This window comes from Heterocephalus glaber, unplaced genomic scaffold, assembly GCF_053883595.1.
Source record: "Heterocephalus glaber isolate CG9 unplaced genomic scaffold, H.glaber_assembly_v1.0 deba00001452, whole genome shotgun sequence".
In the NCBI taxonomy this organism is placed as follows: Eukaryota; Metazoa; Chordata; class Mammalia; order Rodentia; family Bathyergidae; genus Heterocephalus; species Heterocephalus glaber.
The window spans coordinates 1,813,933-1,837,925 of NW_028258302.1; the positions used below are offsets into that span (position 1 = coordinate 1,813,933).

The 23,993-nt window shown below is 40.6% G+C and overlaps 1 protein-coding gene across 2 annotated transcripts in view; it reads left to right on the forward strand.

Annotated features, from left to right (window-relative positions):
• The window catches only part of Zmynd12 (zinc finger MYND-type containing 12), a 46,960-nt gene extending 24,223 nt beyond the window's left edge, over positions 1-22,737 (forward strand). For both annotated transcript variants that reach the window (XM_004871819.4, XM_004871820.4), the window contains exons 2-8: positions 2,541-2,682; positions 3,985-4,156; positions 14,048-14,217; positions 16,546-16,668; positions 17,794-17,905; positions 19,391-19,536; positions 22,457-22,737. In XM_004871819.4, the coding sequence (XP_004871876.2) occupies positions 2,541-2,682; positions 3,985-4,156; positions 14,048-14,217; positions 16,546-16,668; positions 17,794-17,905; positions 19,391-19,536; positions 22,457-22,582 (991 nt within the window). In that variant the 3' untranslated portion in view covers positions 22,583-22,737. The remainder of the gene's footprint in view (positions 1-2,540; positions 2,683-3,984; positions 4,157-14,047; positions 14,218-16,545; positions 16,669-17,793; positions 17,906-19,390; positions 19,537-22,456) is intronic.
• The last annotated feature ends 1,256 nt before the right edge of the window (positions 22,738-23,993 follow it).

A 23,993-nucleotide genomic window follows, 5' to 3' on the forward strand; every position in this document is an offset into this window, starting at 1 on the left:
TTGTTATGACTTGTATCTAGATGTCCCCTTAAAGCCTCAGGTGCTCATAGGTGGGGCATGGAGGATGTGGCTGGATCGTGGGTGTGTAATGCTACATTAGGGTGTATAATACTGGGATTCATAGCATGTGATAACTAAATAGGTTTAGCATAGTTCTCGGGGTGGATAATGGAAGCCCCACCCTGGCTGTAAGTGGCACCAAGAAATAAGCCTATGGCCTGGATGAAATATAGAGGGGAAGAGGAAAGACAGGCTTGCTGCTTGCTGCTTGCTGCTTGCTGCTTTGCTGCCTCATGCCTGTTTTATCATGGATTATTTCTCCTCTGCGACACCCCTTTGTCTTGTCACCCTGCCTTGGAGCCAGTTGACCATGGACTGAAAGAGTGAGCTGAAATAAACCTTTACTCCTTTAACTTAGCTTTTAGTCTCAGCAATGAGAAAAGTAACTAAGAAAACTGTATACAGAAATTAATCATATACAAGAAGTCCTAAGAGCTAAAAATATAAAACTCAGAAGGAACATGGTTGCAAATGTATGATCTTGAATTAGGCAACATTTTCTTAGATATGACATCAAAAGGCTCAAGGAAGTAAAGAAAAATAGGTTAGTTGCATACCATCAAAACGTAACACTTTTACAGAACAGAGAGCACTATGAAGAAAATGACAACTCATAGAATGAGAGAAAATATTTGTAAGTCATACATCTGAGAGGATATATAAAAAAACTAAAATTCAACAATAAGATGTCAAAAGACTTGGCTTTTAAAGGGAGAGATTCGAATAAACATTTCTCCTCAGAAGATATGAAAGTAGCTAATTAGAACATGAAGAGCTGCTGAATATAATCATTAGGCAAATGGAAATCGAAAACACAGTGAGACACCACTTCACATTGACTAAGGTGGCTCTGGTCAAAGAGAGAAAAAAGCAAATGGTGTTGAGGTCGTGGAGAACTTAGACTCTCATATGTGTACATTGCCAATGGGAATATGAACTGGCACAAGCACTATAAAAAGGAATTTGGAGGGCCGGGGATTTAGCTCAGTGGTTCTGCCACCTGCCTCGCAAGTGCAAGGTCCCGAGTTTGATCCCTGGTGCCAAAAAAAAAATATGTTCACACAAAAATGTACATAGATGTTCATAGCTTCATTTGCCATAATAACAAAAAAGTGGAAACAACCCAAATGTGTTACATGCACACAGTGGACTATTATTTAGTCATAAAAAGTAAGAGAATATTTATATCTTAAAAGCATTATTCTAAGTGAAAGAAAACAGATACTACAGGTTACATATTGTCCGTTTCCATTTATGTGCAATATCCAGAATAGGCAAACTGAGAGAGACAGAAAATAGATTTCTGGGCATCAGTGTTAGAAGAGAAAAACTGGAATGACTGTTAACAAGTACAGAGGGTTTTTCTGTTTTGATTTGATTTTTAAGGAGGATGATGTCTTGCAATTAGGGTGATGGTTATACAACCTCGTGAACTGCTAAAAACAATAAATTGTGTGCTTTAAAGTGGTGAATTTTATGGTATGTGAATCATACTGTGCATTAAAATGTAAAAAACAAAACCATGATTGCAGGAAAGGTCAGAATTGGGTAAAAGACCAGGGAGTCATTCAAACAGGCAATTATTTAAGGGATGGGGGTGGATGGTTTAGAGCAGCGGTGGCAAACCTATGGCACATGTGCTACAGCAGGCTGTTTGTATCATTGAAAGCTCTCAAAGGTTTGCCATCACTGCTGTGTAGTTATGCTGCCCAACAGAATTTTTTGCAATGATGTAAATGCTATATCTACACTGTCTAACTGAATGTTTAAAAATACTAAGTACGTGTGTATAACAGTCAGAAAAGCTGTAAACCAAATTGTCAAGGTGCTTCTTTCTAGAGGACTGAAAAACAGTGACTGGTACACTGGCTCAGGGTAACTCCTTAATCTTGCCATATCTACCTTACCTTTAAAATGGTAACAACAGATTTTATTTTGTTTTAAAAGAGCTAAATAGTTACATGCAAGACAACCTGCTGCACCACTGGGGCTGGGAGGTTATTCCCAGTGCATTCTTTGTGACCAGGATATGTGCTTCTGAGGACAGAAGACAATGCTAGTGGTTCTCTTGGTGGCATAGTTATAGGGACACATGTTTGTAAAGCTTCATCAAATGTAAATTATTTTCCCTTCTCCAAGAAAAAGACCCTCAAATTCATCAACTTTCTATTTAGACATTTTTGAAATAACCTTAGAACAATGTAGAGTTAAAGTTGTCCTTGCTGTTATTAAACAGAATAGCCACGCATCCAGGTGAGACTGTGGGGTGTGAACATCTGGCTGTAGCAAAGAGCTCCTCCCATTACCTCTCCCCAAACCCAGCACACCATCAAATAACTGTGTGTAAGAAAAGTATTTCTGTCTCTGAAATGGCTTGACCCCCTACCTGATTTGTGGTGGCCTTACTTTTCTGGTGTGTAGGGTAAGGCCAGTGGGAGGGCCAAAGATAAAGATAATAAAGTCTGTGTCTTTCTTGTCAGTGGTGTGGTGCACCAAAAAGCTGACTGGCACAGCATCCATGAGAAGATATGTCAGCTCCTGATTCCACTGCGCACTTCCATGCCCTTCTATAATTCAGAGGAAGAACGGCAGCATGGCTTGCAGCAGCTTCAGCGGCGGCAGGTGGGACCTGTAGGGACTGTGATGGATTTAGCTCATGGGTGCAGTGAAACTACCCACAGAAGGGCTGAACTGTGTTATGACCACTAAATTGTAACCTCAGTGAGGGCAGAGGCTTTGCTTTATGGCTTTTTGTCCTCAATCTCATTCAGTCAGTTGTTTCCACATATACTGAATACTCATTATTTTAGTTTGCTAGAAGTGCTATAACAAGATACCACAGACTGGGTGGCCCAAGCCATAGAAATTTGTTTTCTCGTGGTCCTGGAGGATAGAAGTCCAAGATCAAGGTGTTGGCTGCCATGGTTTCTTCAGAGGCCTCTCTTTCTGGCTTACAGATTGGCTTCCTCTTTGCTGTGTCCTTGTGTAGTTCTCTGTGAGCATGCATCTCTCGTGTCTCTGTGTGTGTCCAGTTTCCTCTTCTCATAAAGACACTGGTCAGGTTAGGTTAGTGCCCACCTTATAGATTCATTTTAACTTAATCATCTCTTTAAAGGCACTATCTCCAAATATAGCCACATCCCAAAGGATGGGAGTTGGAGTTTCAGCACATCAATTTGGGGGAGAGCACAATTCAGCCCATAGTGTCTACCTGTGTCAAGTACTGTGGTAAGAGCTTGGCCACATACTAGGAGGATATAACTGGTAAATAAATAGAGGAGATTTCACAAAACTAACTCCCATTATTATGCTATCAGTAGCATCTTAATTACTATAAAAATTAGCATTTTATGAGCCCTATATTCTTTTTTTTTTGCTACCGGGGATCAAACTCAGGCCCCTGTGCTTGCTTGCCAGGCGGCGGAACCACTGAGCTAAATCCCCGGCCCCATGAGCCCTATATTCTAAATACTGCATTTATCAATTTTGGTGTTATGGTACTTTGATAGCAGCTTTAGAACAATATAAAGTTGCTAGCTAAGCAGGATAATTCCAGAAGTAAAAATGAGATATTTCTCTCAAAATTAGCTTAAATAGAAAATTTTAGATCATCCCAAGATATCTATAACTTTGCTAGACATGTTTTATTAGAACTATAATAAAATGCATATTTATTCATCTAGTAGCTTTATATCCACCAAGGAGTGAACTAAGACAAAGACATGTGTTCCTGGATACTGAAGAACTCAGAGTCCAGAGCTACCTTTTTACGTTATCTGTTTTGCAGGCTCACTATGATCCTTCCATAGTTTGAATGGCTTATCTCCAGATAAGGATGTTGGACTTATCTCCAGGTGTATCTATGCCCACCTTTTGCCTTTTACATTTAGATTGCTTCTGATGCTCTGTTTTTGTCTATTACAGAAGCATTTGATTGAGTTCTGCTACACAGTTTCCCAGAAATATCTTTTTGAAGGAAAATATGAAGATGCTGTCCCAGCAGCTTTGCATTCCCTTCGCTTCCGCATGGCCATGCATGGCCTGAGTTCAGTAGAGCTTGTGCCCGCTTACCTGCTGTTGGCTGAGGCCAGCCTTGGTGAGTGGAACTGACTTAAGATACCCTAGAGCCCTTAAGAAGTGCTGTGTTGGGCCTTACAAACAGCAAAGGTATCCACTCTTTGGGGGACCAAGGTGCTTTTCATGTAAGAGCAAGGTTGTTGTGAAATTTGGCACAAGGTGGGGAAGGAGATGTAACACTTTTGGTTACAACTGACAGAAATTTACTCAAGCTGGCCTGTATAAAAGGAGGAAATTTATTAGGATGCTGGAGTATGGTAAGGGAGCTGAAGGTTCATGAGGCACTAGGATTGGAATACTGTAAGAAACCAAGGCTGGTGCACTTAGTATCTCTCCTGGGCCTTGTTTCTTATTTCTGCTCCTTTCTGAGTATCTGCTTTGTTTCTTCTCTCTGCAGACCAGATGGGGTCAAGGACACATGCCTCAGAAATACAGTAACCCACCACTATAGACGGGAGGAGCAATATTGACAGTGAGAAGCACAGGCGTAGTGAATGATGGTGTTGTGGCTACTACAAAAGGAGAAATAGAATTTTGAGAAAATTTAACATTTTGAACATCTATAGTATTTTAGGCACTGAAATACTACTTTCTGCACCTTAATAACCATCATTTTAATTTTTTTAAGTGCTGGGGATGTAATTCAGTGATAGAGCCTTTGCTTAGCACATATAAGGTCCTAGATTCAATCCCCAGCACTGCAAAAAAAAAAGTTTTTAAGACTGTTGGAAGTACAATATACACCCTTCCTTTCACTCCTGAGCCATCTGAGAGTAAGTTGCTTACTTGACACCATCTTTAGAATTCTTTAGTGTATATTTCCTATAAAGTTCTTTTTCACAACCATAATACAATTTTATCTACTGTTATCTACTAAGAAGACTCCATTCAAGTTTCTCCAGTTTTTCTGGTGATATCTTTATAGCCAAAAAAGTTCCAGAATCAGAAAGTCTTCAGAACATTCAAGCACAGAATCAGTTTTCATTTTGTTGCCATATATCTTTAGTTTTCATTCTGGAATAGCTGATCAGTCTTTCCTTGCCTTTTATGACCTTGTCATTTTTAAAAATCACAGGCCATGAGGGCTGGGGATTTAGCTCAGTGGTTCCAGCGCCTGCCTTGCAACTACAAGGTCCCAGGTTTGATCCCCAGTACTGCCCCCCCAAAAATCACAGGCCCGTTGTTTTATAAAGTATCTCTCAGTTTGAGTTTGTCTATTTTTCATCACTGAACTTAGAGTATGAAGTTTTGGCAGGAATATCACAGAAGTGATGTTCTGTTCTTCTCATCCTAGCCTCTAAGTTGGCAGGTGTTTTCAATTTTTTCCATTACGATGATGTTCATTTTACTTTATTTTTACTGTCAGTGAATTGCACCTGGAAAATATTAGATGGAAAATTCCAGAAACAAATACTTTATAAATTTTAAATAACTTTTATTACAGTATATAGTTATAATTGTCCTATTTTATTATTGTTGTTGTTAATTTCTTATTGTACTTGTTATAAATTGAACTTTATTGTAGGTATGTATATATGGTGTGTTTATATATGTATATATATATGGTGTGTATATGTATATAGGTATGTGTGTGTGTGTGTGTGTGTGTGTGTGTGTGTATATGATCTGGTGAAACATATCACAGATAAGGTTTGATACTGTCAGAGGTTTCAGACATTCACTGGAGGTCCTAGAATATGTCCTTCACAGATATAGGGAACTGCTGTGATAAAATGGTGGTGGTTTTAAATTATTTAATTTTGGGTAGCAATAGATAACCAGAACACTAGGTCTGCAAAGTTTTAGGCTAGTTTATATCAAATTATTCTGTGGTCATCCCACTCTTCCTAAACCTTTCTAATCACATGACAGAGGACAAATTACAATCATTTAGTTTTAAGATCTCAGTTAGCTTTCTTTGCAATTTTAAAATCAGGCAACACTTCATTCCATAGAGTGGAACAAGTATTCCCAGTGTTCATTTTAATTACTTTATTAAGGAGATGTTTCCCAGGCTTCTTCTCTGTCATGTTACTCCCTTCCCTCTTTGCAATTAGTAATTGTAATTATAATTTTAGTTTTAGTTTTATGGGGCAGTACTTTGAACCTGTAGAACTATCCCATTCCTCATCAAACTTCCATTGTCACTGATTTATTTATATAGACTCTTGGTTTCCTATTTTATTCATAAGACTTTAATCCTTTGCTATTAATTTGATGTTCAAACTGACCCTGATTTAGCCAGTGGCAGTTGCTACTCAAGCTGGCTTCTGCTTCTCCTAGATGTATTCCCATTGTTCTTTGATCACTTTCCTGCTTTCTGGAACATACCTTCAAGGAATTCTGATTTCTTTCCATGGAAAATGAAATTTGGAAGCCAAGTGCTGTACACTAGGGTTTATTCATTGCTATTGAGTGCTGCTCCCAGGCTTTCTCAGTGGACAGAGTTAAGTAATGTGTAAATACAATAATGCGTGTGTATGCACATATATCACATCTATTTTCATTTCTTTTTTTTTCTTTTTTTGGTACCGGGGATTGAACTCAGGTCCTTGTGCTTGTGGGGTAGGCGGCGGCACCACTGAGCTAAATCCCCGGCCCACTATTTTCATTTCTATGTCTATATATGTTAATAGCTGTATGACCATGAGTCTATACAAGTTATATCCAAATCCAGTACACTACCTCCCAAGGCTCCAGTTAATTTTCTCCCCTTCTATATTTATAGCTCCTTTCTGTGGCAGTAAGAAAGCAGGCTTCCTTTTTCATTAATATATTCATATACTTAACCAGTTTCCCAGCATGAACCAATCCTGCATCTCCAACCCTATCCTTTCCCCCTGGCAGATACTGGGCTCCAACTCCTCACTCTGGGCTGCCTCTTCTGCATGTATCTCCTTCTTGTGTGTTTGGGCTCTGACTCTCCACACAACGCTATTTACTACAGGAATGCTCTCTCACCCCACTTAAGTCTGACAATCCACTCTGGATTGTCTTTCCTTCAAACTTGAGGGAAGAGCACAGGACAACAAATATAGCCATGTTCTGGGTAGCGCTGACACTGACCACCTATGGAATTTTGGAAAAGTCAACCTGACTTAAGCCCCATCACCTCTCATCTAGACTACTGCTGGTCTCCCATGTCTCCCCTGGCCTCTCTCCAACCTGGCTTCTGCACAAAATAGGACCAGATGACCCCCCACCCCTGCTCCCAAGTGACAACCGAATTTCTAACCTATCAGGGTCTGCTTGTTCTAGCCCTGAGTAAATCCTCTTACCTAAATTCTCTCACTGTATGTCTCTGATATTCTCTCTCTCTTCCTTTCTCTCTCCCTCTCTCTCTCTCTCTCTCTCTCTCTCACCTTCTGTCAATTTCTCAGAGACATGGGATATTCCTTGTTCTGGAAGGCTCTTCCCCAACCAGTCCCTCCACTCTTGCCACTTAACTCCTAGTGGTCCTGAGCTCAGGTCTTGAAGGGTATTGCCCTCTTGGCCAGAAACCTTCCGAGATCCCCCAGGCCAGGTTAGATGTCTTTTTTAATACTCTCATTCCTAAACTTCCTCTCTTTCTTCCTGAGCATTTACTCCATTAATAGTTATATATTCATTGATGAACTTGTCTAATTAATGTCTCTGTCCACCATCCTGTAAGTTCAGGGAGAACTGTTTCTGTACCTGTACTTTTCAACACAATGTCTTTACACCAAGCAGAGAAGTTACTCAAAAAATACTCTCAGGGGCTGGGGATTTAGCTCAGTTGTTCCAGCGCCTGCCTCACAAGCGCAAGGTCCCAAGTTCAATCCCTGGTACCTAAAAAAAATACTCTCAGTACCTGACCCCTAGGTAGCACTATATAAACATTTGTTGAATTTGAGTCTTGTTCATAGGATTGCGTTTAGGGTGAAATGACTTTATGCATAATAACATAAAAGTGCTTTGAAAGCTGGAGTGTTATGTTGAAATGAAAGGTTTTACTACAAAGCCAAGTCATTGATTCAAAACCTTGCCAATGTTTTTCAAAGCTGAAATAAATCACATTCCTTGTGCACATATCTCTTTCCTATCTTATACAGTCCTCCAGACTGGAGAGGAAAACAACAGATATTCAGTCTTTTCTCTTCCTCCTCCTTCTCTTCTTTTTCTTGTAAACTTAAATTTAAAATCAATTTTAAATTTTACATCAAATAGAATTGCCATTTTCAGTAACACTTCAAGGAGTAACCATGCTATTCATCATCCACAGCTAATGTCAGATAAGAGAGGCCAGGTTCAGATCTCTGCTCTTTCTTTGCTGATTGGGTGATCATAGTCACCAAGCTATTTCTGACCTCAAGGCTAGAAGTCTTTCTCCATCACACATGGTTGGCTTCTAGTCAACCCTTGGGTGTGTGCTTGAATATCACCTTTTCAGAAGATTGTTCCCTGATATCCAGAGTAGGTCCCTCTCTGCTATTTCTTGGTCACTATTCTGTTCCCATCCTCCATAGCACCTCATGTTTACTTGATTGTGAATCTATCGCTCGACTTGTGGTCAGAGATCATGTCTCAGTGTGCACTAAGCATCTAACACAATGACGGAGACCCAATAACTTATGTGTTTGAATGAGTGAAATTTCTGTGAATTATTCTTCTGATAATTATTTCACAAGGATGTTAGCTCACCTGAATCACAGGTACAAATGAACTTGCACAGAGTGGGGCAGATAGCAGGTTCCCAGTAAATGCTGATTTTTTTTTCTTCCCCTGGGCACCTTACAGCTACAACTTTTGATTCATTTGTTTCTACTGCATTCTATGTTCCTTGACTTTCATCATCAAGTCCTGAAAAGTCTTCCTCCATGATGTCTCTCCGACCTGCCACTAACCCAGTGCAAACCTATTGCCTCATCCTTCACACAACTGCCTTTGGCCCTTAAATGGCTTTTAGTCTATATATTATTAAAATCACCCTTCAAGAAAGCCTCACTTCTTTCAGCAACTCTGTCTCCACTACATCCACTTAATCCCTATGCCCTCCAGGCAGCCACTCTTTGTAAGAGGCATGCTTCAACTACCCACTTGCTGGACACAATCTTATTTCTGGCTATGGACCAATGAGCTATCAGCAGCTCATTCTCTTACCTTACTCTGCCTTATTCCTGTAGAACTGATGCTTATTTAGATGTTAGTGCAGCTTGGCTTTAAGACCTTCCAGAAGGTCGATGGTTTTTTTGCTTGATTCAGATAGAAATCATGATTCAGCAAAGTGAAGCTCTGTTAGTGGCCCTGGGCTTTGGGTGCCAACAGCACTCAGCCCTTCTTTTTTTTTAATACGAGGGATCGAACTCGGGACCTTCCGCTTTCAAGGCAGACGGCGGAACTACTGAGCTAAATCCCCAGCCCTCTCAGCCCTTCTTATTAAAGCTCTGGGCCCTGATGCCACTGGCTGACACTAGTTCGTGAGAAACATCCTTGGTCAACACTGCCAGTTGCTGATCTCTGCACTGCTGACTGTCACCAGCTGATGCCAGTTTGTGCTAGATACTGTCAGTTGACTCCACCAGTTGAGTTGCTATTCTGTCACTGATCACCATTGGCTGCTGGTCTCTGGAACTCTGTAGGGTTTATAGTGTTTTATTTTAAAGTGACCACTCTGTCCACATAGACAGAAATCTTGAGTAGATTTATAGACCCTCCCAAGACCATACTAAGAAGTAAATCATGAGCAGATTTACAGGACCACTCAAGTGAGGCTTTATTTGAACAGGACCTATGCTGCAGCACAGAGGGCTCAGCATACCAGACAGCACTCCTAGACCAACTCCAAAAATGTGAGGGAATTCTGCCAGCCTGTGATTGGTCCAAATTTGAGCCTGCTAATTGATCCAAACTGGTCTAAACTCAAGTCTTCAGACCCAAACCTACTGATTGGCCCAAATTCAATTCTGCTTAGTTTAAATTTGAGCCTGCTGCAGTCAGAGCAGATATCCTCCAAAGGAGGTAGGAGGTATCTAGGACAGCCACAGCTGTCATAGTGATGGTTTTGAGGGAATAGGAAGATACAGGCTGTTTGACAGTGGTTATGTCTCCAAGAAAAATGATGGGGAATCTTCAGGAGGGCCAGCTGTGCTAATCATAGCTTTTGGGAGTTTAGGGGAAGTTGGGGATGTTAATAATAAGCTCAGATTCCTCCTTGATCACTGCCATGTTAGGGGTGGTTTACCCACCTCTTCTCCAATGAGGCAGCAGAGTCTGGAATGGCCAGAATTAGGGAGGCACACCATGACAGCTGACTGCACTTCCTGTCAGGATAGCCAGAGAATAGCAGGAAGTAACCTGAGAAGTGATAGGGGGACAGAGGCAAGCCATCCCAGTCCTTCCTCAGGGAGGGAGGGAATTGAGGGGGAGGGTTTGGCTCTTGGCCAAACCACACCCCCATCTGCCTGTCACAGAAAAGAAGGGGCGGGTCAGGTGCTTCTCATCTGTCTCATGTCTTTGGCATTTTCTCCTTAAATGAGAACCTGATAGTGAAAAATGAAATTTACAGTATTTCTCAATGTCTTCTACCATTTTTCCCACTTAGTTTTAGCTAAGAGTCATTTCCTTCTTCAACTTTTGGAGGAAAAGCTTCTTGTTTTACAGACAAAGCCGATGTGGAGGGTGTGACTTGTCATGTTCACATGGGGCAAGATCACAGAGTCAGGCCTCCTGTTTCTGATGTAGTATTTTCCCATTTTCACATGTATTTTAGTCAAGCAAGTTTACTTGTTTGTCTTCCTCTTCACCTCTCCTCCTCTAATTCAGTGATAAAAAAATTATAAGTAAACTAAAAGAATGGCCACATAGTATGTTAGTCCACCTTCTATCACAATAACAAATACCTGTGATAATCGATGTGAGAAGAGAAAAGGTCACTTTGGCTCACCGTTGTGGGGTTTCAACCTGTGATCAAGTCTACTCATTATTTTTAGGCCTCTGGTAGTGGTGGTGGGGTGGTGGAGAGCTCATCTTTGTAGAAGTAGGTGGCATAGAAAAACCTCTTACCTCATGGCCAGGACATAAAAGAGCAAGAGGAAGGTGCTGAGATCCCATCATCTTCTTTGAGAACACAACTCCAATAACTCAAGACCTCCCATTAGGCCCCACCTCTTCAAGTCTCCACCACTTCCCAACAGCACCAAGGTGGGGACTGAGCTCTGGGGGAACATCCCAGATCCAAACCAGGGCACACAAGAACTAGGTCTGTGAGAAAAGACAAAGGAGCAGAAGGCTGATTGATGGAGGGTTTGTGTTCTCATCTCCTGATGCTTCATTGATGCCATCTTTGCTACAGCATTCATCACACAAAATGCTTCATGCTTGGAGCATGCCTCCTCTGCAGAATATTTTCTATTCAGTTCTGACAACCTCCCTTGGAGGCAAGTAGATAGGCAGCTATTATCTTTAGAGCTAAACAAAGAGTTTTAAGGGCCAAAATTATATTAATATTAGAAACAAAGGTAACTTTCTTTTCTCTTACCTCACTTAGCACCTGTGTGTTGTCCATTCTAGCCCCTTGATATCTCTTTCGTATCTGCACAATCTCCATTCACTGACTTGGCTCAGGCTCTTTTCAGTGCTTGCCTGAATTATTTCAAGTCTTCTACCTTTCTTTCTTCTGATTTTTCCTCCACATTGGTTCCAGAAGATCTCTCTAAATCTAAATCGAATTTGCTTCCCCTTTCTGAAAATTCACTCATTTTATCCATGTGCATCGAGTTCTTTGGCATGACTTACTAAGCCCTCCAAGCTCTCCCCCTCGCCTACCTCTTTAGTCTCATTTCCTGCCATTCTGCCCTTCACACTCTGTGCTCCATCCTCACAGACCTGTTGTTTCCCACACACAGCACACTGTTCTGTATCTGTAACTCTGCATGTGTAGTTATCTCTGCCAGGGATCCCACCCTCCTTTTACCTAACTGGAAGGCTATATTCTTTTCTTTTTCCCCCCGTTAACTTTATTGGTACATTTTAGGTATAAAATACAATTACATTCATCATTGGGATCTTGTACCATTACATGAGTCTCTTGGTTCTTATGTTTTTCCCCTTCCCTTGCCCTCCCTTCACCCCCTCCACCCTTCCCTATTTGCAAAGACCTTGTTTCCATTTTTTTCCTCTTCTCATATTTTTTTCCTTTCCCTTTTTTCCCTTCCCCTACCCCTCCCAATTCCCTTGCTCTTTTAGACCTTTTCTTCCTGTTACACAATATCAGTTACAGATTTTTTAAATTAAAATATTAAGATCTAGGAGACATTACCACAGATTTTACAGAATTTAAAAGGATATAGAAAGCATATTACAAAAATTTGTTTTGAAATAAATTTGTCAACTTCTAAGAAATAACTTGGAAGACAAATTAATGAAACTAACTCTGGAAGAAATATAAAATTTGAATAGCACCTGTTAAAGAAAGTATATTCCTAGCTTGAAAACCTGCCTATATGACAACAGCAGGCTCGTAAACATTTTAACTGATAAATTATATCAAACATTTAAAGCAGAAAAAAGAAGGAACACTTCTCCCTTCATTTTAGGAAATCAACATTGTGCTAATCCTAAAACTGGATAAAGATAATGGAAGAAAAAAGTATGAACATAGATAGAAATTTGTTTAACAAAACAAACTATTGGAAGTCAGATCTGGAAGGATGTAGAAAGTGGTTTTGTTATACAGATGCCAGTGTTGGTTCAGCACTGGAAGATCCACCCCCAAAAGTCATCATTTTAACAGAGGAAAGGAGAAAGCCACATGATCCTGTCACTAGTTGGAGAAAAAGTATTGGACCAAATTCTACAGCTGTTCATGGTAAAAGCTATCAGGAGACTACAAGTAGAACAGAACTATCTCAACAGATAAGCCATGTACTCCATACTTCCAGCAAAAACTCAGAAGGCTATATTCTTTACACCCAAATGTGGACTCGGCTGACCATGCCTCTCCCCACTCCATTGTCTCTCTCTTACACTTTCATAGATCAAACATTTCCTATTCAATGCCACTTCCAAACCTCAGGTTGCTATCCTTGCGTTTACACTCCATAACGAATATGTATGTTTTCATATTGCACATGCCTTCCCCCAACCCATCCGTGAGTTTTTCTAGGGTAATGGCTTTGACTCACCTTTGAATCCTTATCACTCTAGGCCAGGCCTGGTACATAAAAGATATTAAATTTGCATGTATATGTTCATAAATTGAGATAAAATTCACCCCCCGCCTCTTTTTTGATACCGGGGATCAAACTTGGAACCTTGCACTTGCAAGGCAGGCAGCAGGACCACTGAGCAAAATCCCTAGCCCTAAAATTCACCCTTTTAAAGTACATCCAGTGGTTTTAGTATATTGACAAAGTTGTGCAGCCAGCACCACCATCTAACCCCAGAACATTTTATCAGCTCTGAAAGAAAGCATGTAATTGTGGGCAATTACTTCTGGTTGGTCATTTCCACCCCTTCTTGACTCTAGCTATCACTAATCTACTTTCTGGTTTTGTAAATTTGCCTATTTTGAACATTTAATATAAATGGAATCATATATTACGTTACTCTGGTATCTGGCTTCTTTCATTTAGTATAAAATTTTTTCAAGGTTTCATCCATGTTACAGCATTTATCGGTACCTCATCATTTTTGTGACTGTGTAATATTCCACTCATGGATATGGATGTATGACATTTCGCTTATCCACTCATCAGGTGATAGACATTTAAGTTGTTTCTATGTTTGGCTATTATGAATAGGCTGCTATGAACATTCATGTACAAGTTTTTGTGTGTCAATAAAATATTTGAGTCAATGAATAAATAATTGAATGGGCGATGACCTCTATTTCATCATGTGATCTTTGATCAAAATATGAATTATAATCTTCTTTACTGCTTTTGGGCAGGTCTAGGACAGATCGTTCAAGCTGAGGAATACCTCTCACAAGCCCAGTGGACAGTCCTCAAGTCAACTGACTGTAGCAATGCCACCTACTCTTTACTGCATCGGAATCTGGGACTTCTCTACATGGCTAAGGAAAACTATGAGGAAGCCCGTTATCATCTGGCCAATGATGTAAGCAAGCTAAGTTATAAAACACCTGGGAGTTTAGTTGTTTTGTTTTTTAAATGAACATTTCTCTGAAATTTCCTGTTTGCAACTGACCATTTGGTTGAAAAGCAGCAAGAGCACAATTTTTTTTCCAAGTTCTGCAAATCGAACTCAGGACCTTGCACTTGCAAGACAGGTGCACTGCCACTGGGCTACATTCCTGGCCCTAAATACACGATTCTTATGTCCTGATTTCCAACCTTTGCATTCCCTGACTATGCAGCCTTGGCCAGGTCGGTCACCCCTTCCCCCCAGCCTCAGTTGCTCTGAGGATAATGAGGAGAAACAGCTTCATACTGGTTAAGAGAAGGGCTTTGCTTCTAATCCAGGCTCTGTTGTTTCACCAGCTACATAATTTGAGCTAAATTATTTAACCTCTTTCAGAGACAAAATTAATAAAACAAAACTTCTCTGACACATCGGGTCATTGCAGAGATTAATAATAGAACAGTATATGTAGAGTACTTTGGCTACTTTTTAAAATAACATTCATATCTACTTCAGAGTGTGGTTATTAAATTTAAATGAACTAGATCTATAAGAGAGCACTTATAAACTCTGAAGCTCTATACAAATATTAGATAAGATGATGGGAGTAATAACTGAGCTGTTCTTTCAAAATTATGAGGTTCCTTTTAAGATTTTGGTATTGGAAAATATTACCAGAGAGAAATCTGGTTAGGTTGGATCAGATTATCTCCACATATATTAGCTGTTTCTTTAGCCTCTCTACTGGCCTCTCTGTGGACAACATTCCCTCTGCTTGCCTGCCACTGAACTTAGGGTTGTCCATAAATCCATTCTCATGATACTCGCATTGTCTATCTCCAAACCCCAAATTCATTCTCTTTCCTACTCTCTGACCTGGGAGACTGAACTTCATGGACTCTGTTGCTGTCTGGCTTTGGCTGGAGTTTGGAGAATGGAAGGCAGAGGAGAGAAGTAGTGGGTGAGGGAGAGAGAAGTTGGAGGATTTCTTCTTTCTGCCTCAGCCCAGTCTGGCAGGGACACTCACTGTTCCTCAGTGGCCCCAGCTCCTGTCAAGTGGCCTTCTTAGCTCTCGTTGGGGCCTGTCACCCCTACAGTCTCCCCTTGCTTTCTAAGGCTAGAAATAGTAATAGTTTCTTGCTGTTGGTTGTTCCTAGTGCTTCACTATGCCTTGCTTCCATGTCTCAAATAATTCTTCCTTTAAACTATCTTCAGGTAATACTTTTGAGGATCCCATCTACTTCCTCCTGGCCCCTCGTCAATACAATTCCTCATTTGTGTTTCTTCTCTATTTTCCATACTACATCCTCCAACAAGTTAAACAGAGTCACATTCTATCTTGACCTGGGCCACATAGTTAAGAATTAGATCAAGCTCAGATTCCTCAGCCTAGCTTTTTTCTTTTATCACAAAACTTTATTGATATGGCCCATAAAATTCATTTTAAGTGTACAATTCAATAATTTTTAGCACATTTACAGAGCTGTACAGTCATAAGCACAATCAAGTTTTTGGAACATTTCTGTCACCCCAAAGAAATCCTTCATATCCGTTTGCAGTCATTTCACATTCCCACCCTAGCCCCAGGGATCCACTTTCTGTCTCTATAGATTTATCTTTTCTAGACATTTTATATAAACAGAATCATATGTAGAATTGATATCTGACTCCTTTCATCTTGCATAATTAGTTGCATGTATCAATACTTCATTACTTTTATGCTAAATAGTAGTCCATCTTCTGGATAGACCCCAATTGGTTATCCATTCATCAGGAGATGGGCATTTTAGTTGTTTCTACTTTTTGGCTCTTATAAATAATATCGCACACAAATTTGAGTACATGTCTTAGTGTGGACACACATTCTCATTTCTCTTGGATAGGTACTAGAAGAGGAATTGCTGGATCATATAATAACTCTATGATTAATGTTTTGAGGAGCAGCCAAACTGTTTCCATAGAGGCCATACCATTTTACATTCCTACCAGCAAAGTATAAGAGTTTCATTTTTTCCTCATTCTCATCAACATTTTTTATTGTCTGTCTTCTTTTATATTATAATCATTCTATTGGGTATGAAGTGGTATCTCATTATGGTTTCATCTTGCATTTCTCTAATGACTATTAGTGTTAAGTAGTTTTTTCATATGCTTATTATTCATGTGCATATTTTTTGGAAAAATATCTATGCAGAGCCTTAGCCCATTTTTATATTGAACTGTTGTGAGTTTTTTCTGTGTATGTATTCCAGATATACATGATTTGCAAAGGGAACTCAAGCACTCTCCTTTCTCTTGTAATAGATTTATTTTGCCAGTTGTGCGTTTGGAACAGAGGACATCAGGACCTCTGGAGGCTACTTCCACCTGGCTAATATCTTCTGTAGCCTTAAAAAATTGGACTTGGCAGACACATTGTACACTAAGGTGAGCTGGGGAATGTGGGAACTGAGCCTTAACATTTAGGCCTCGTATCTTATAACCAGTGTCAGACTGTTCATAAGGAACATACCAGCCAGCCATGGTGGTGTATGCCTATATCTCAGCACTGTGTCAGGCCAAGGCAAGAACATTTCAAGTGTAAGCCCATCCTGGGCCACTTAGCAACTTAGTGACTTCACCTCAAAAAATTTAAAAGGACTGGGTTCAGTTCCCAGTACTGAGAAAAAAAAGTAGAAGGAGCAAAAGAAGCAGAGAGAGAGAGAGAGAGAGAGAGAGAGAGAGAGAGAGAGAGAGGCTTGAAAAATGAAGTGACTTGCCAAGGGTTACATAGCCTGATACATGATATACATACTCTACTTTTCTTACTGTTTTTCTGCTACCAAATAGCTTAATCTTTCCCCCTGTCACACCCATAGGGGCAAACTAATGGGGCCTACTGAAGCATGTGACAGAAGAGAAGGGCTCTTCAAGAGAAATTTATCAGTGTAAGGTCCTGTCAAGGGATCAAAGAACATGAGAATGATAATTAGAAAATTCTACCTTTATATGTAATAAATTAAAACTGTTTTCATGTGCCAAAATATACTGTCTTCATTCAGCACCACCTCACTTAGCCAGAAACCATTTATGTGTGTGATATAGGCTCTCATGCTGTGACTATTGATTTATATTTTAGACCCATTTCATAGAAATACTGAAAAGCAGTGAGTCAGGTCTAGGTTTAAATCCAGGCTATACCTCTTGACAGCTCTTCCCAAAAGTCAAGTGTGATCATAACTTCTCTAAGCTTTGGTTTATTTATATGTAAAATGAGAATAGTAATGGATCGGATGTTGTAAGCAAGTAAGGGTTTAGTATGGTATGTGCCCCACAGGTGTTATTAGACTCCACCCCCAGATGAGCCTGCTATGTGTCCTTTGCAGCCCATCTCTTGTCATGCTCACTTTGGCAAGGCCTGTTGGGGGTCCCAAGGCTCTCTCTGTCCCCAGACACTATAAGAGAGGGGATCCAGACTTGGGAAAGCTGGCTTCATGAGCTGTGCTCCCATCTGGTGGGTCCAACAGCTGAGGTCTGGCTTGTTTGTCTGATTGCCATCCCCTTTCCCAACAGGTATCAGAGATCTGGCATAAATATTTGGATGATCACTATCAAGTCCTCTCACAGGCTCGCATCCAACAAATAGATTTACTAGGGAAACAATTTGTGAATGACACCGGGTTGGGTAAGTGGCAGTTCTCCCTAGGAAGAAGAGCAGTGATTATCCTACCTAACACATAGGCTTTGCCCCTAATGGGAAGAGGAGCTGTTTGCATCATGGGGAACTAGTGTGCTAGTGCCACCTTCCCTGTTTTACTAATGAGGAAAACTGAGAGATGAGGGTCAGAGCTTTTGCCTGTGTTGGGAATAATTCAGATCCCTATCATGACATGTACCCCTCAAGGAATTAATAAGGGGCAGATCTGGAGAAAAAAGACCCAACTAGCACCCCACCCCCACCCCACCCCGTAGTTTCTTCAGAACATCCATCTCTTGTATGTTATTCCTCCAGGGCACATAAGCTCTTCAAAGGTAAATAAATAATAAATAAACCACATTGCTGGTTTATTCTGATGGCTTATCCTCCTCCTTTACAGAACAATGAGGTTCTCAGAAACAGGACAAAATTTGGTTTATCTCTAACCCTAGGCTCAGCAGAGGGCCGAGGGCTGAGCAGTACTAGACAGCACCATGCCCTTTGAGACAAGAAAAAGAGTCAGGGGATCTCGTTTGGACTCAAAAGAAACATCCTATGCAGCTGGTGGCACAGAATGTATGCACAATAATGAAAGAACATTTCCACAAGTACAAATAAAATTGCAAGATGAGTCTGGAAATGAAGTGAATACAGTTTGGTAGTGTTGAAGAAGTGAGACTTTGGAGGAAAAATTTTGAGCCAAAGTTAAAAAAATTAATACACTTACTGAGGTTTTTTTCTCACTATAAAAGCGGTTCACATTTCAGCAGAAAGCTTGGAACTCATAGATGTCTCCAACCTTAACATCATGGTGTCTGCCCTTTTTGCTTTTTTCATTAAGCTTATTAAAGATGTGCTTTTAAGTACCTGGTCCATAATAATTGCTCAATAAATAGTGACTAATGTATGACTAAACACCACTGGAGAAAATAGTAAATAGTCTCATGTGGAGGAGCAGAAAGACTTAAGTATCTTTGGACTTTGGGAGAGGAATTAACTGTTGCAGCTGCCAGAAGTACCCCTGGCTCCCTCCTCTCAGCTACAGAGTAGAAATGGCACCCAAGGAACTAGACCCAAGGAATCAGCCATGACAAATTCCCTAGATTTAGGAGTCCCAGAAATTTAGGATGGAGGATCTGAGAGAGAAAACCTAGCATTTTGAGATCCGTGGAAGAGCATTTTTAAGGTTGCTCTGATAATGACGTGCTAGGCAAAGCTAAAGAGCTGCTTGCCATACTCTACGGCTTCCTGCTCTACATGTCCTTTTCCCAACAAGGAGCATGCTGGGATTTGTGCTGTTTCTACCAGAGCTCCTGCAAGGAGCCTTCAGAGGGCCAGGCACCCTACAGCTGAGCACTTTTTTTTTTTTGGTACCGGGGATCGAACTTGGAACCTTGCGCTTCAGCTGAGCACTTTTGATGAGGGCAGGCTCAGCTGCTCCGTCCGTGTTTCTTTCCTCCCCTTCTAATGCAGATGAAGCCCAAGAAGCAGAAGCTATTCAGATCCTGACTTCTATCCTGAACTTTCGAGAATCAGCTCCTGACAAAGCTCCTCAAAAGACTGCCTTTGTTCTGAAAACTCTGATCATGCTTTACTACCAGATGATGAAATCTTCAAAGGCAAGTTTCCCTATAAAAGCTGTATGTCTAAAATGGAGATAGAAATTTGCCTCGTGTATGGATGGATTCAGCTATGTTTTGCCCAGTCCCACTAGATTTGTCCTGAGAGCAAGCAAGCCCTCCCTCTATAAAAGTTCAGATGCTCATGACATTTCTCATCTGTTGAGTCCAGCTTACACGGTGGAACCTGGATTGCCTTCTTCCCTTCAGGGAAACTTCCGAGGCTCACATAGGCGAACTGAGTTTGGGGCACTGCCAGAAAGTCTGCAGGGCAATAGGCTCTGGGGAGTGCCTGGAGAATGAAGTGGCCACTCTAACTACACTCAATTACCCAGGTCCCTATGCAGGGGTTCAGGTAGGAATTAATTGCTGTGAACCAGTTAAAAAGGTAAGAGGCTTAGGGTTATGATTATTATATACCAGTCACTGGCTTAAGCCCTTTACATAATTATCATATTTCATATGATAGTTCTCATAACAACTTTATGAGGTTGGTATTTTTATTATTCCTACTTTACAGGTAAGGAAATTGAAGCACAGAGAGGGTCAGTTATTTGCCCAGTGTCTTACAGATAGTAGTGGCATATCTCAGGTTTATTAATTTATCAGTTGAGTGATTCACTCGTTTATTCACACATTTATTGGATGTCTTCTATTTGTGAGGCACTGTTCTAAGGACTGGGGTACAGTGGGTGAACAACCAGAGAAGTTTTCTCTCTCCAGAGAACTTGGGATTTGGGGAGGAGGGGAAGCCACAGTAAACAGGTAAACATATAAATATGTAATATAGTTTCAGATAGTGAAAAGTGTGATAAAGAAAAATAAAGCAGGCTGGGAAGAGAGAGCATGGGGAGGGCTGTTTGGAAGGCACCTTTCTTGTGTGGGTAACATGGGAAATCAAGATTCCCTTCTTCCTGCCCTCCTTTCCTTTCTTCCTTCTTTCCTTTCTCCACCAGACATTTACCAACCAACTACTCTACATCATGGCCTGGAGGAGCTCATAGTCAGGGGTTATAGGAGAGTGTGACAGAGAAGCCCAAGGCACTGTGGGAACACAAAGAGGTGCGCTGACCCTGACTGGAATAGGGCATAGGTCAGGAATGAATGGTCAGGGAATAGGGAACTATTTCCACCATATTTTCCAATTTACATTGGACAAACCTCTTTTCTACAGTGTGGGACTCAATTTTGGGAAAGTCACTACCCCAAGGCATTTTCAGAGTGTTAGGTCTACAAGAGGTCCTTAGACAAAAGGGACACATCTGTAAATCAAGATTGGCACCTTGCTTCCTGCAGGTCTTCACTCAGCACTCTCCTTTTTAGTGCAGCTTTTCCTAGCCTCCCTGTCTAAAATTACAAAACCCCACTGCCATCTCCAATGCAAAGGGATTGCCCCCCTTTTGTTTTATTTATTCTTTACCATATTTTACTAATTAAGATACTATTGTGTTTTACTTGTTTTATGATCCTTCTCTCTTACTATATTATAAATTCTAAGAATATAATTTCTGCCTATAGTCACAGTACCTGGAACATAGTAACTAGTTAATAAATATTTATTAGGAAGAAGGAAGGACAGATTACTTGAGAGGCTGAAGCAGGAGGACTGCAAGTTTGAGGTCAGCCTGGGTGACTTAGTGAGACCTTGTCTCAAATAAATAAATAAATAAATAAAGAGATATCTTAGTTACTTTTCTCATTGCTGAGACAAAAATACCCGACACTGAAAGTTAAAGGAGGAAAGGTTTATTTGGCTCACAGTTTGTAGAGGTTTCAGCTCATAGTTGGCTGGCTCCAAGGCAGGGTGGCCTGGCAGAGGAGCATCACAAAGGAGAAACAGTTAATGGCAGGCAGAATAAAACAAAGGCAGCAAGCAGCAAGTGACCACAGCAGCCCTCTTTCTGTCTCTGAAATTCTATCCAGGCTACCCAGGGTGGAGCACCCTTAATCCTAGAATTGCACCATGAATCAGTCTTAGCATCACATCCTTAATTCCAGCATTACACACTCTAGATCTAGCCACCTCTGAAAAGCCTCACCTATGAGCTTTGGTGGGGGGACATCTAGATACAAGCTATAACAAAAGGGAAGAAAGGGAAGGAGGAATAGAAATTCCCAGGTTGTCTTGCAAGACCTCTATCGAAGTCAAAAACTCTGGAGTTGTAACTTATCCCCCAGGATAGTAATTTATTTGTGGCACTGCATTAATCACTTTCCTGTCACTGAGATAAAATATCTGACACTTGCAATTTAAAGGATGAGAGGTTTATTTTGACTCACAGTTTTAAAACTTTCAGTCCATTGTTAGCTGACTCCAATGCAGAAATGGCATTGGGGAAGGGCGTAGGAAAGGAAACCTGGTGACCTCAGGAAGCACAAGGGAAAGGGAGGAGCTGAGGACCAGTATATATACCCTTCTAGGTCACACCTCCAGTGACCCGCCTCTTCCAGCCAGGCCCCACCTCCTAACAGCATGTTCAGCTATGAATTCGTCAGGAGATGAATCCACTGAGGAGGATAGCACCCCTATGATCTAGTAACCTTTCAAAATCCCCACCTCTGATCAGGAGACTTTGAGGGGAACATTTAGATCTAAACCATGGCAGGCATCCATCACTTCTGTACCTCCCAATGTCAGTCCATAGGGCTCTAATTAAAATCCTGTGAAGATTTCACTTTGCTAAGAAAGTGTACGTATTTACACTTAGTTGGTCAAGCCAAATAGATTTTCCCACTCAGCACATGTGTAGCCAGCCGCAAGGGCCCAGTGTGTGTTCACAGTTTATCAACAAGAGCTCAGTGGCTGGTGTGAGAAGGTAATGTGTTCTCTTCTATGTTTCTGGAGATAACAACAGGCAGGGCTTCCCAGTGTTATACTTTCTTGTAATAATGTCCTTTTGTCATTGAAATTCTATTTCAGGCACAGGAATATGCCATGAGAGCCCTCACACTAGCCAAAGACCAACAGCTCAATGTCCAAGAGCAAAAGAGTATTCAAGAGTTACTCACTCTCATCTCCGCTGAAGAAGATTGTCCCATTTCCTAGTGACCCACTGGCTCTGTGTACTGAATACCTAGTACCTTTCAGCTGAAGTTTGCATACTTTTCCCCTGGGACTGTGCACATAGCCATGATTCTATCAGCATATGTGAGGAAATATAGAGCTTTAGGCGTGGAAATCAGTAAAACTTGTTTTTCATGCTTGGTTTATCATGACTTTGTATGGCCTTGAGTAACATGCAGTCAGATCACTAATATGGTGTTTGTAATTGAACTGTAAATAATTTGTCATATTTCCCAGCTATCTCCCAGTGATGCATATTTCATACATCTGTGCCAGGTGAGGAGGTAAGAAATAGAGCCATATCGGGAGCAAAGTTTCTCTATTCTTCTGGAATTAAATTAGCATTAATCTGAGGTAGAGTGAGATAAAATATCCATTATAGTTCACAGGGCAATCACTAAGAAAACAATTCTTAAAAATAGTTTAAAAATAACAAGAGAATCAATACGGTACACCAGAAAATATCCACTTAAAGTGAGGCAGTAAAAGAGGAATAGAGGAACAAAAAGAAGATGATTCCAAAGAGCTCTGTGAAATAAGGCTTTCTTGACTCCAAAAGTATAAACAGGTTGAAGAGAACCAGGAGCTCTTGTAATACTGAGGGCCCACCATTGAGTATCTCATCTTCCTGCCAAGCAACGCCATGCTTCCTAAGTATCCTCGGCAGCATTTTCAGGGGTGGAGCTGAGGCTTTACCTTGAAAGGTCTGGTTCAATTTTTTTCTACTACAAGGGCATATACAGTGTTATAAATTTTATCATGTTGTCTATAAAACTCTAACAAAAATTCACTTTGAGTAGCTCCTCTGCACTTACCCTGTAACGTTTTATAATTCCATAGCTATAAACCTTTGCTTTGCCATAGGTCCTCAGATGACTAAGATTAAAGCCAAGTTTCCCCACCACAAGAAGACCTAACAGTACCCCTTCAGCTACACAAGCAAATGAGGTCTTCTGTATTCACAATGACTATAACGTATGACATCTCTCAAGCATAGCAGGTCACACAGAACAACATTTGCCAAAGTTAATGCTTCAGAAAAAGTTGGTGAAGCATTCTGTGAATGACAGAAATGTTCCATCTTTTCATCAAACAGAAAAAGTATATCTTTTTTTATATTCATCAAGATCAATAGCAATGTGATATTTTATTTCATATATATGTATATAAAAGCATATAGTTTAATAGCTAACAAATATATAAATAAGTAGTAGCATGTTTTAAAAGCATAGAACAGGGTTACTATTAGAACCAGGATATCAAACCAGGACAATATAGTATAAACAGTGTTCCTTGCTTGTAAATTTTTGTCAGGATTGTAGATCTGCCAGAACATCTTAATGAACATGTCCAAAAATGAAAAAACAAGTTTTCAGTGAAAGAAGATGGTTCA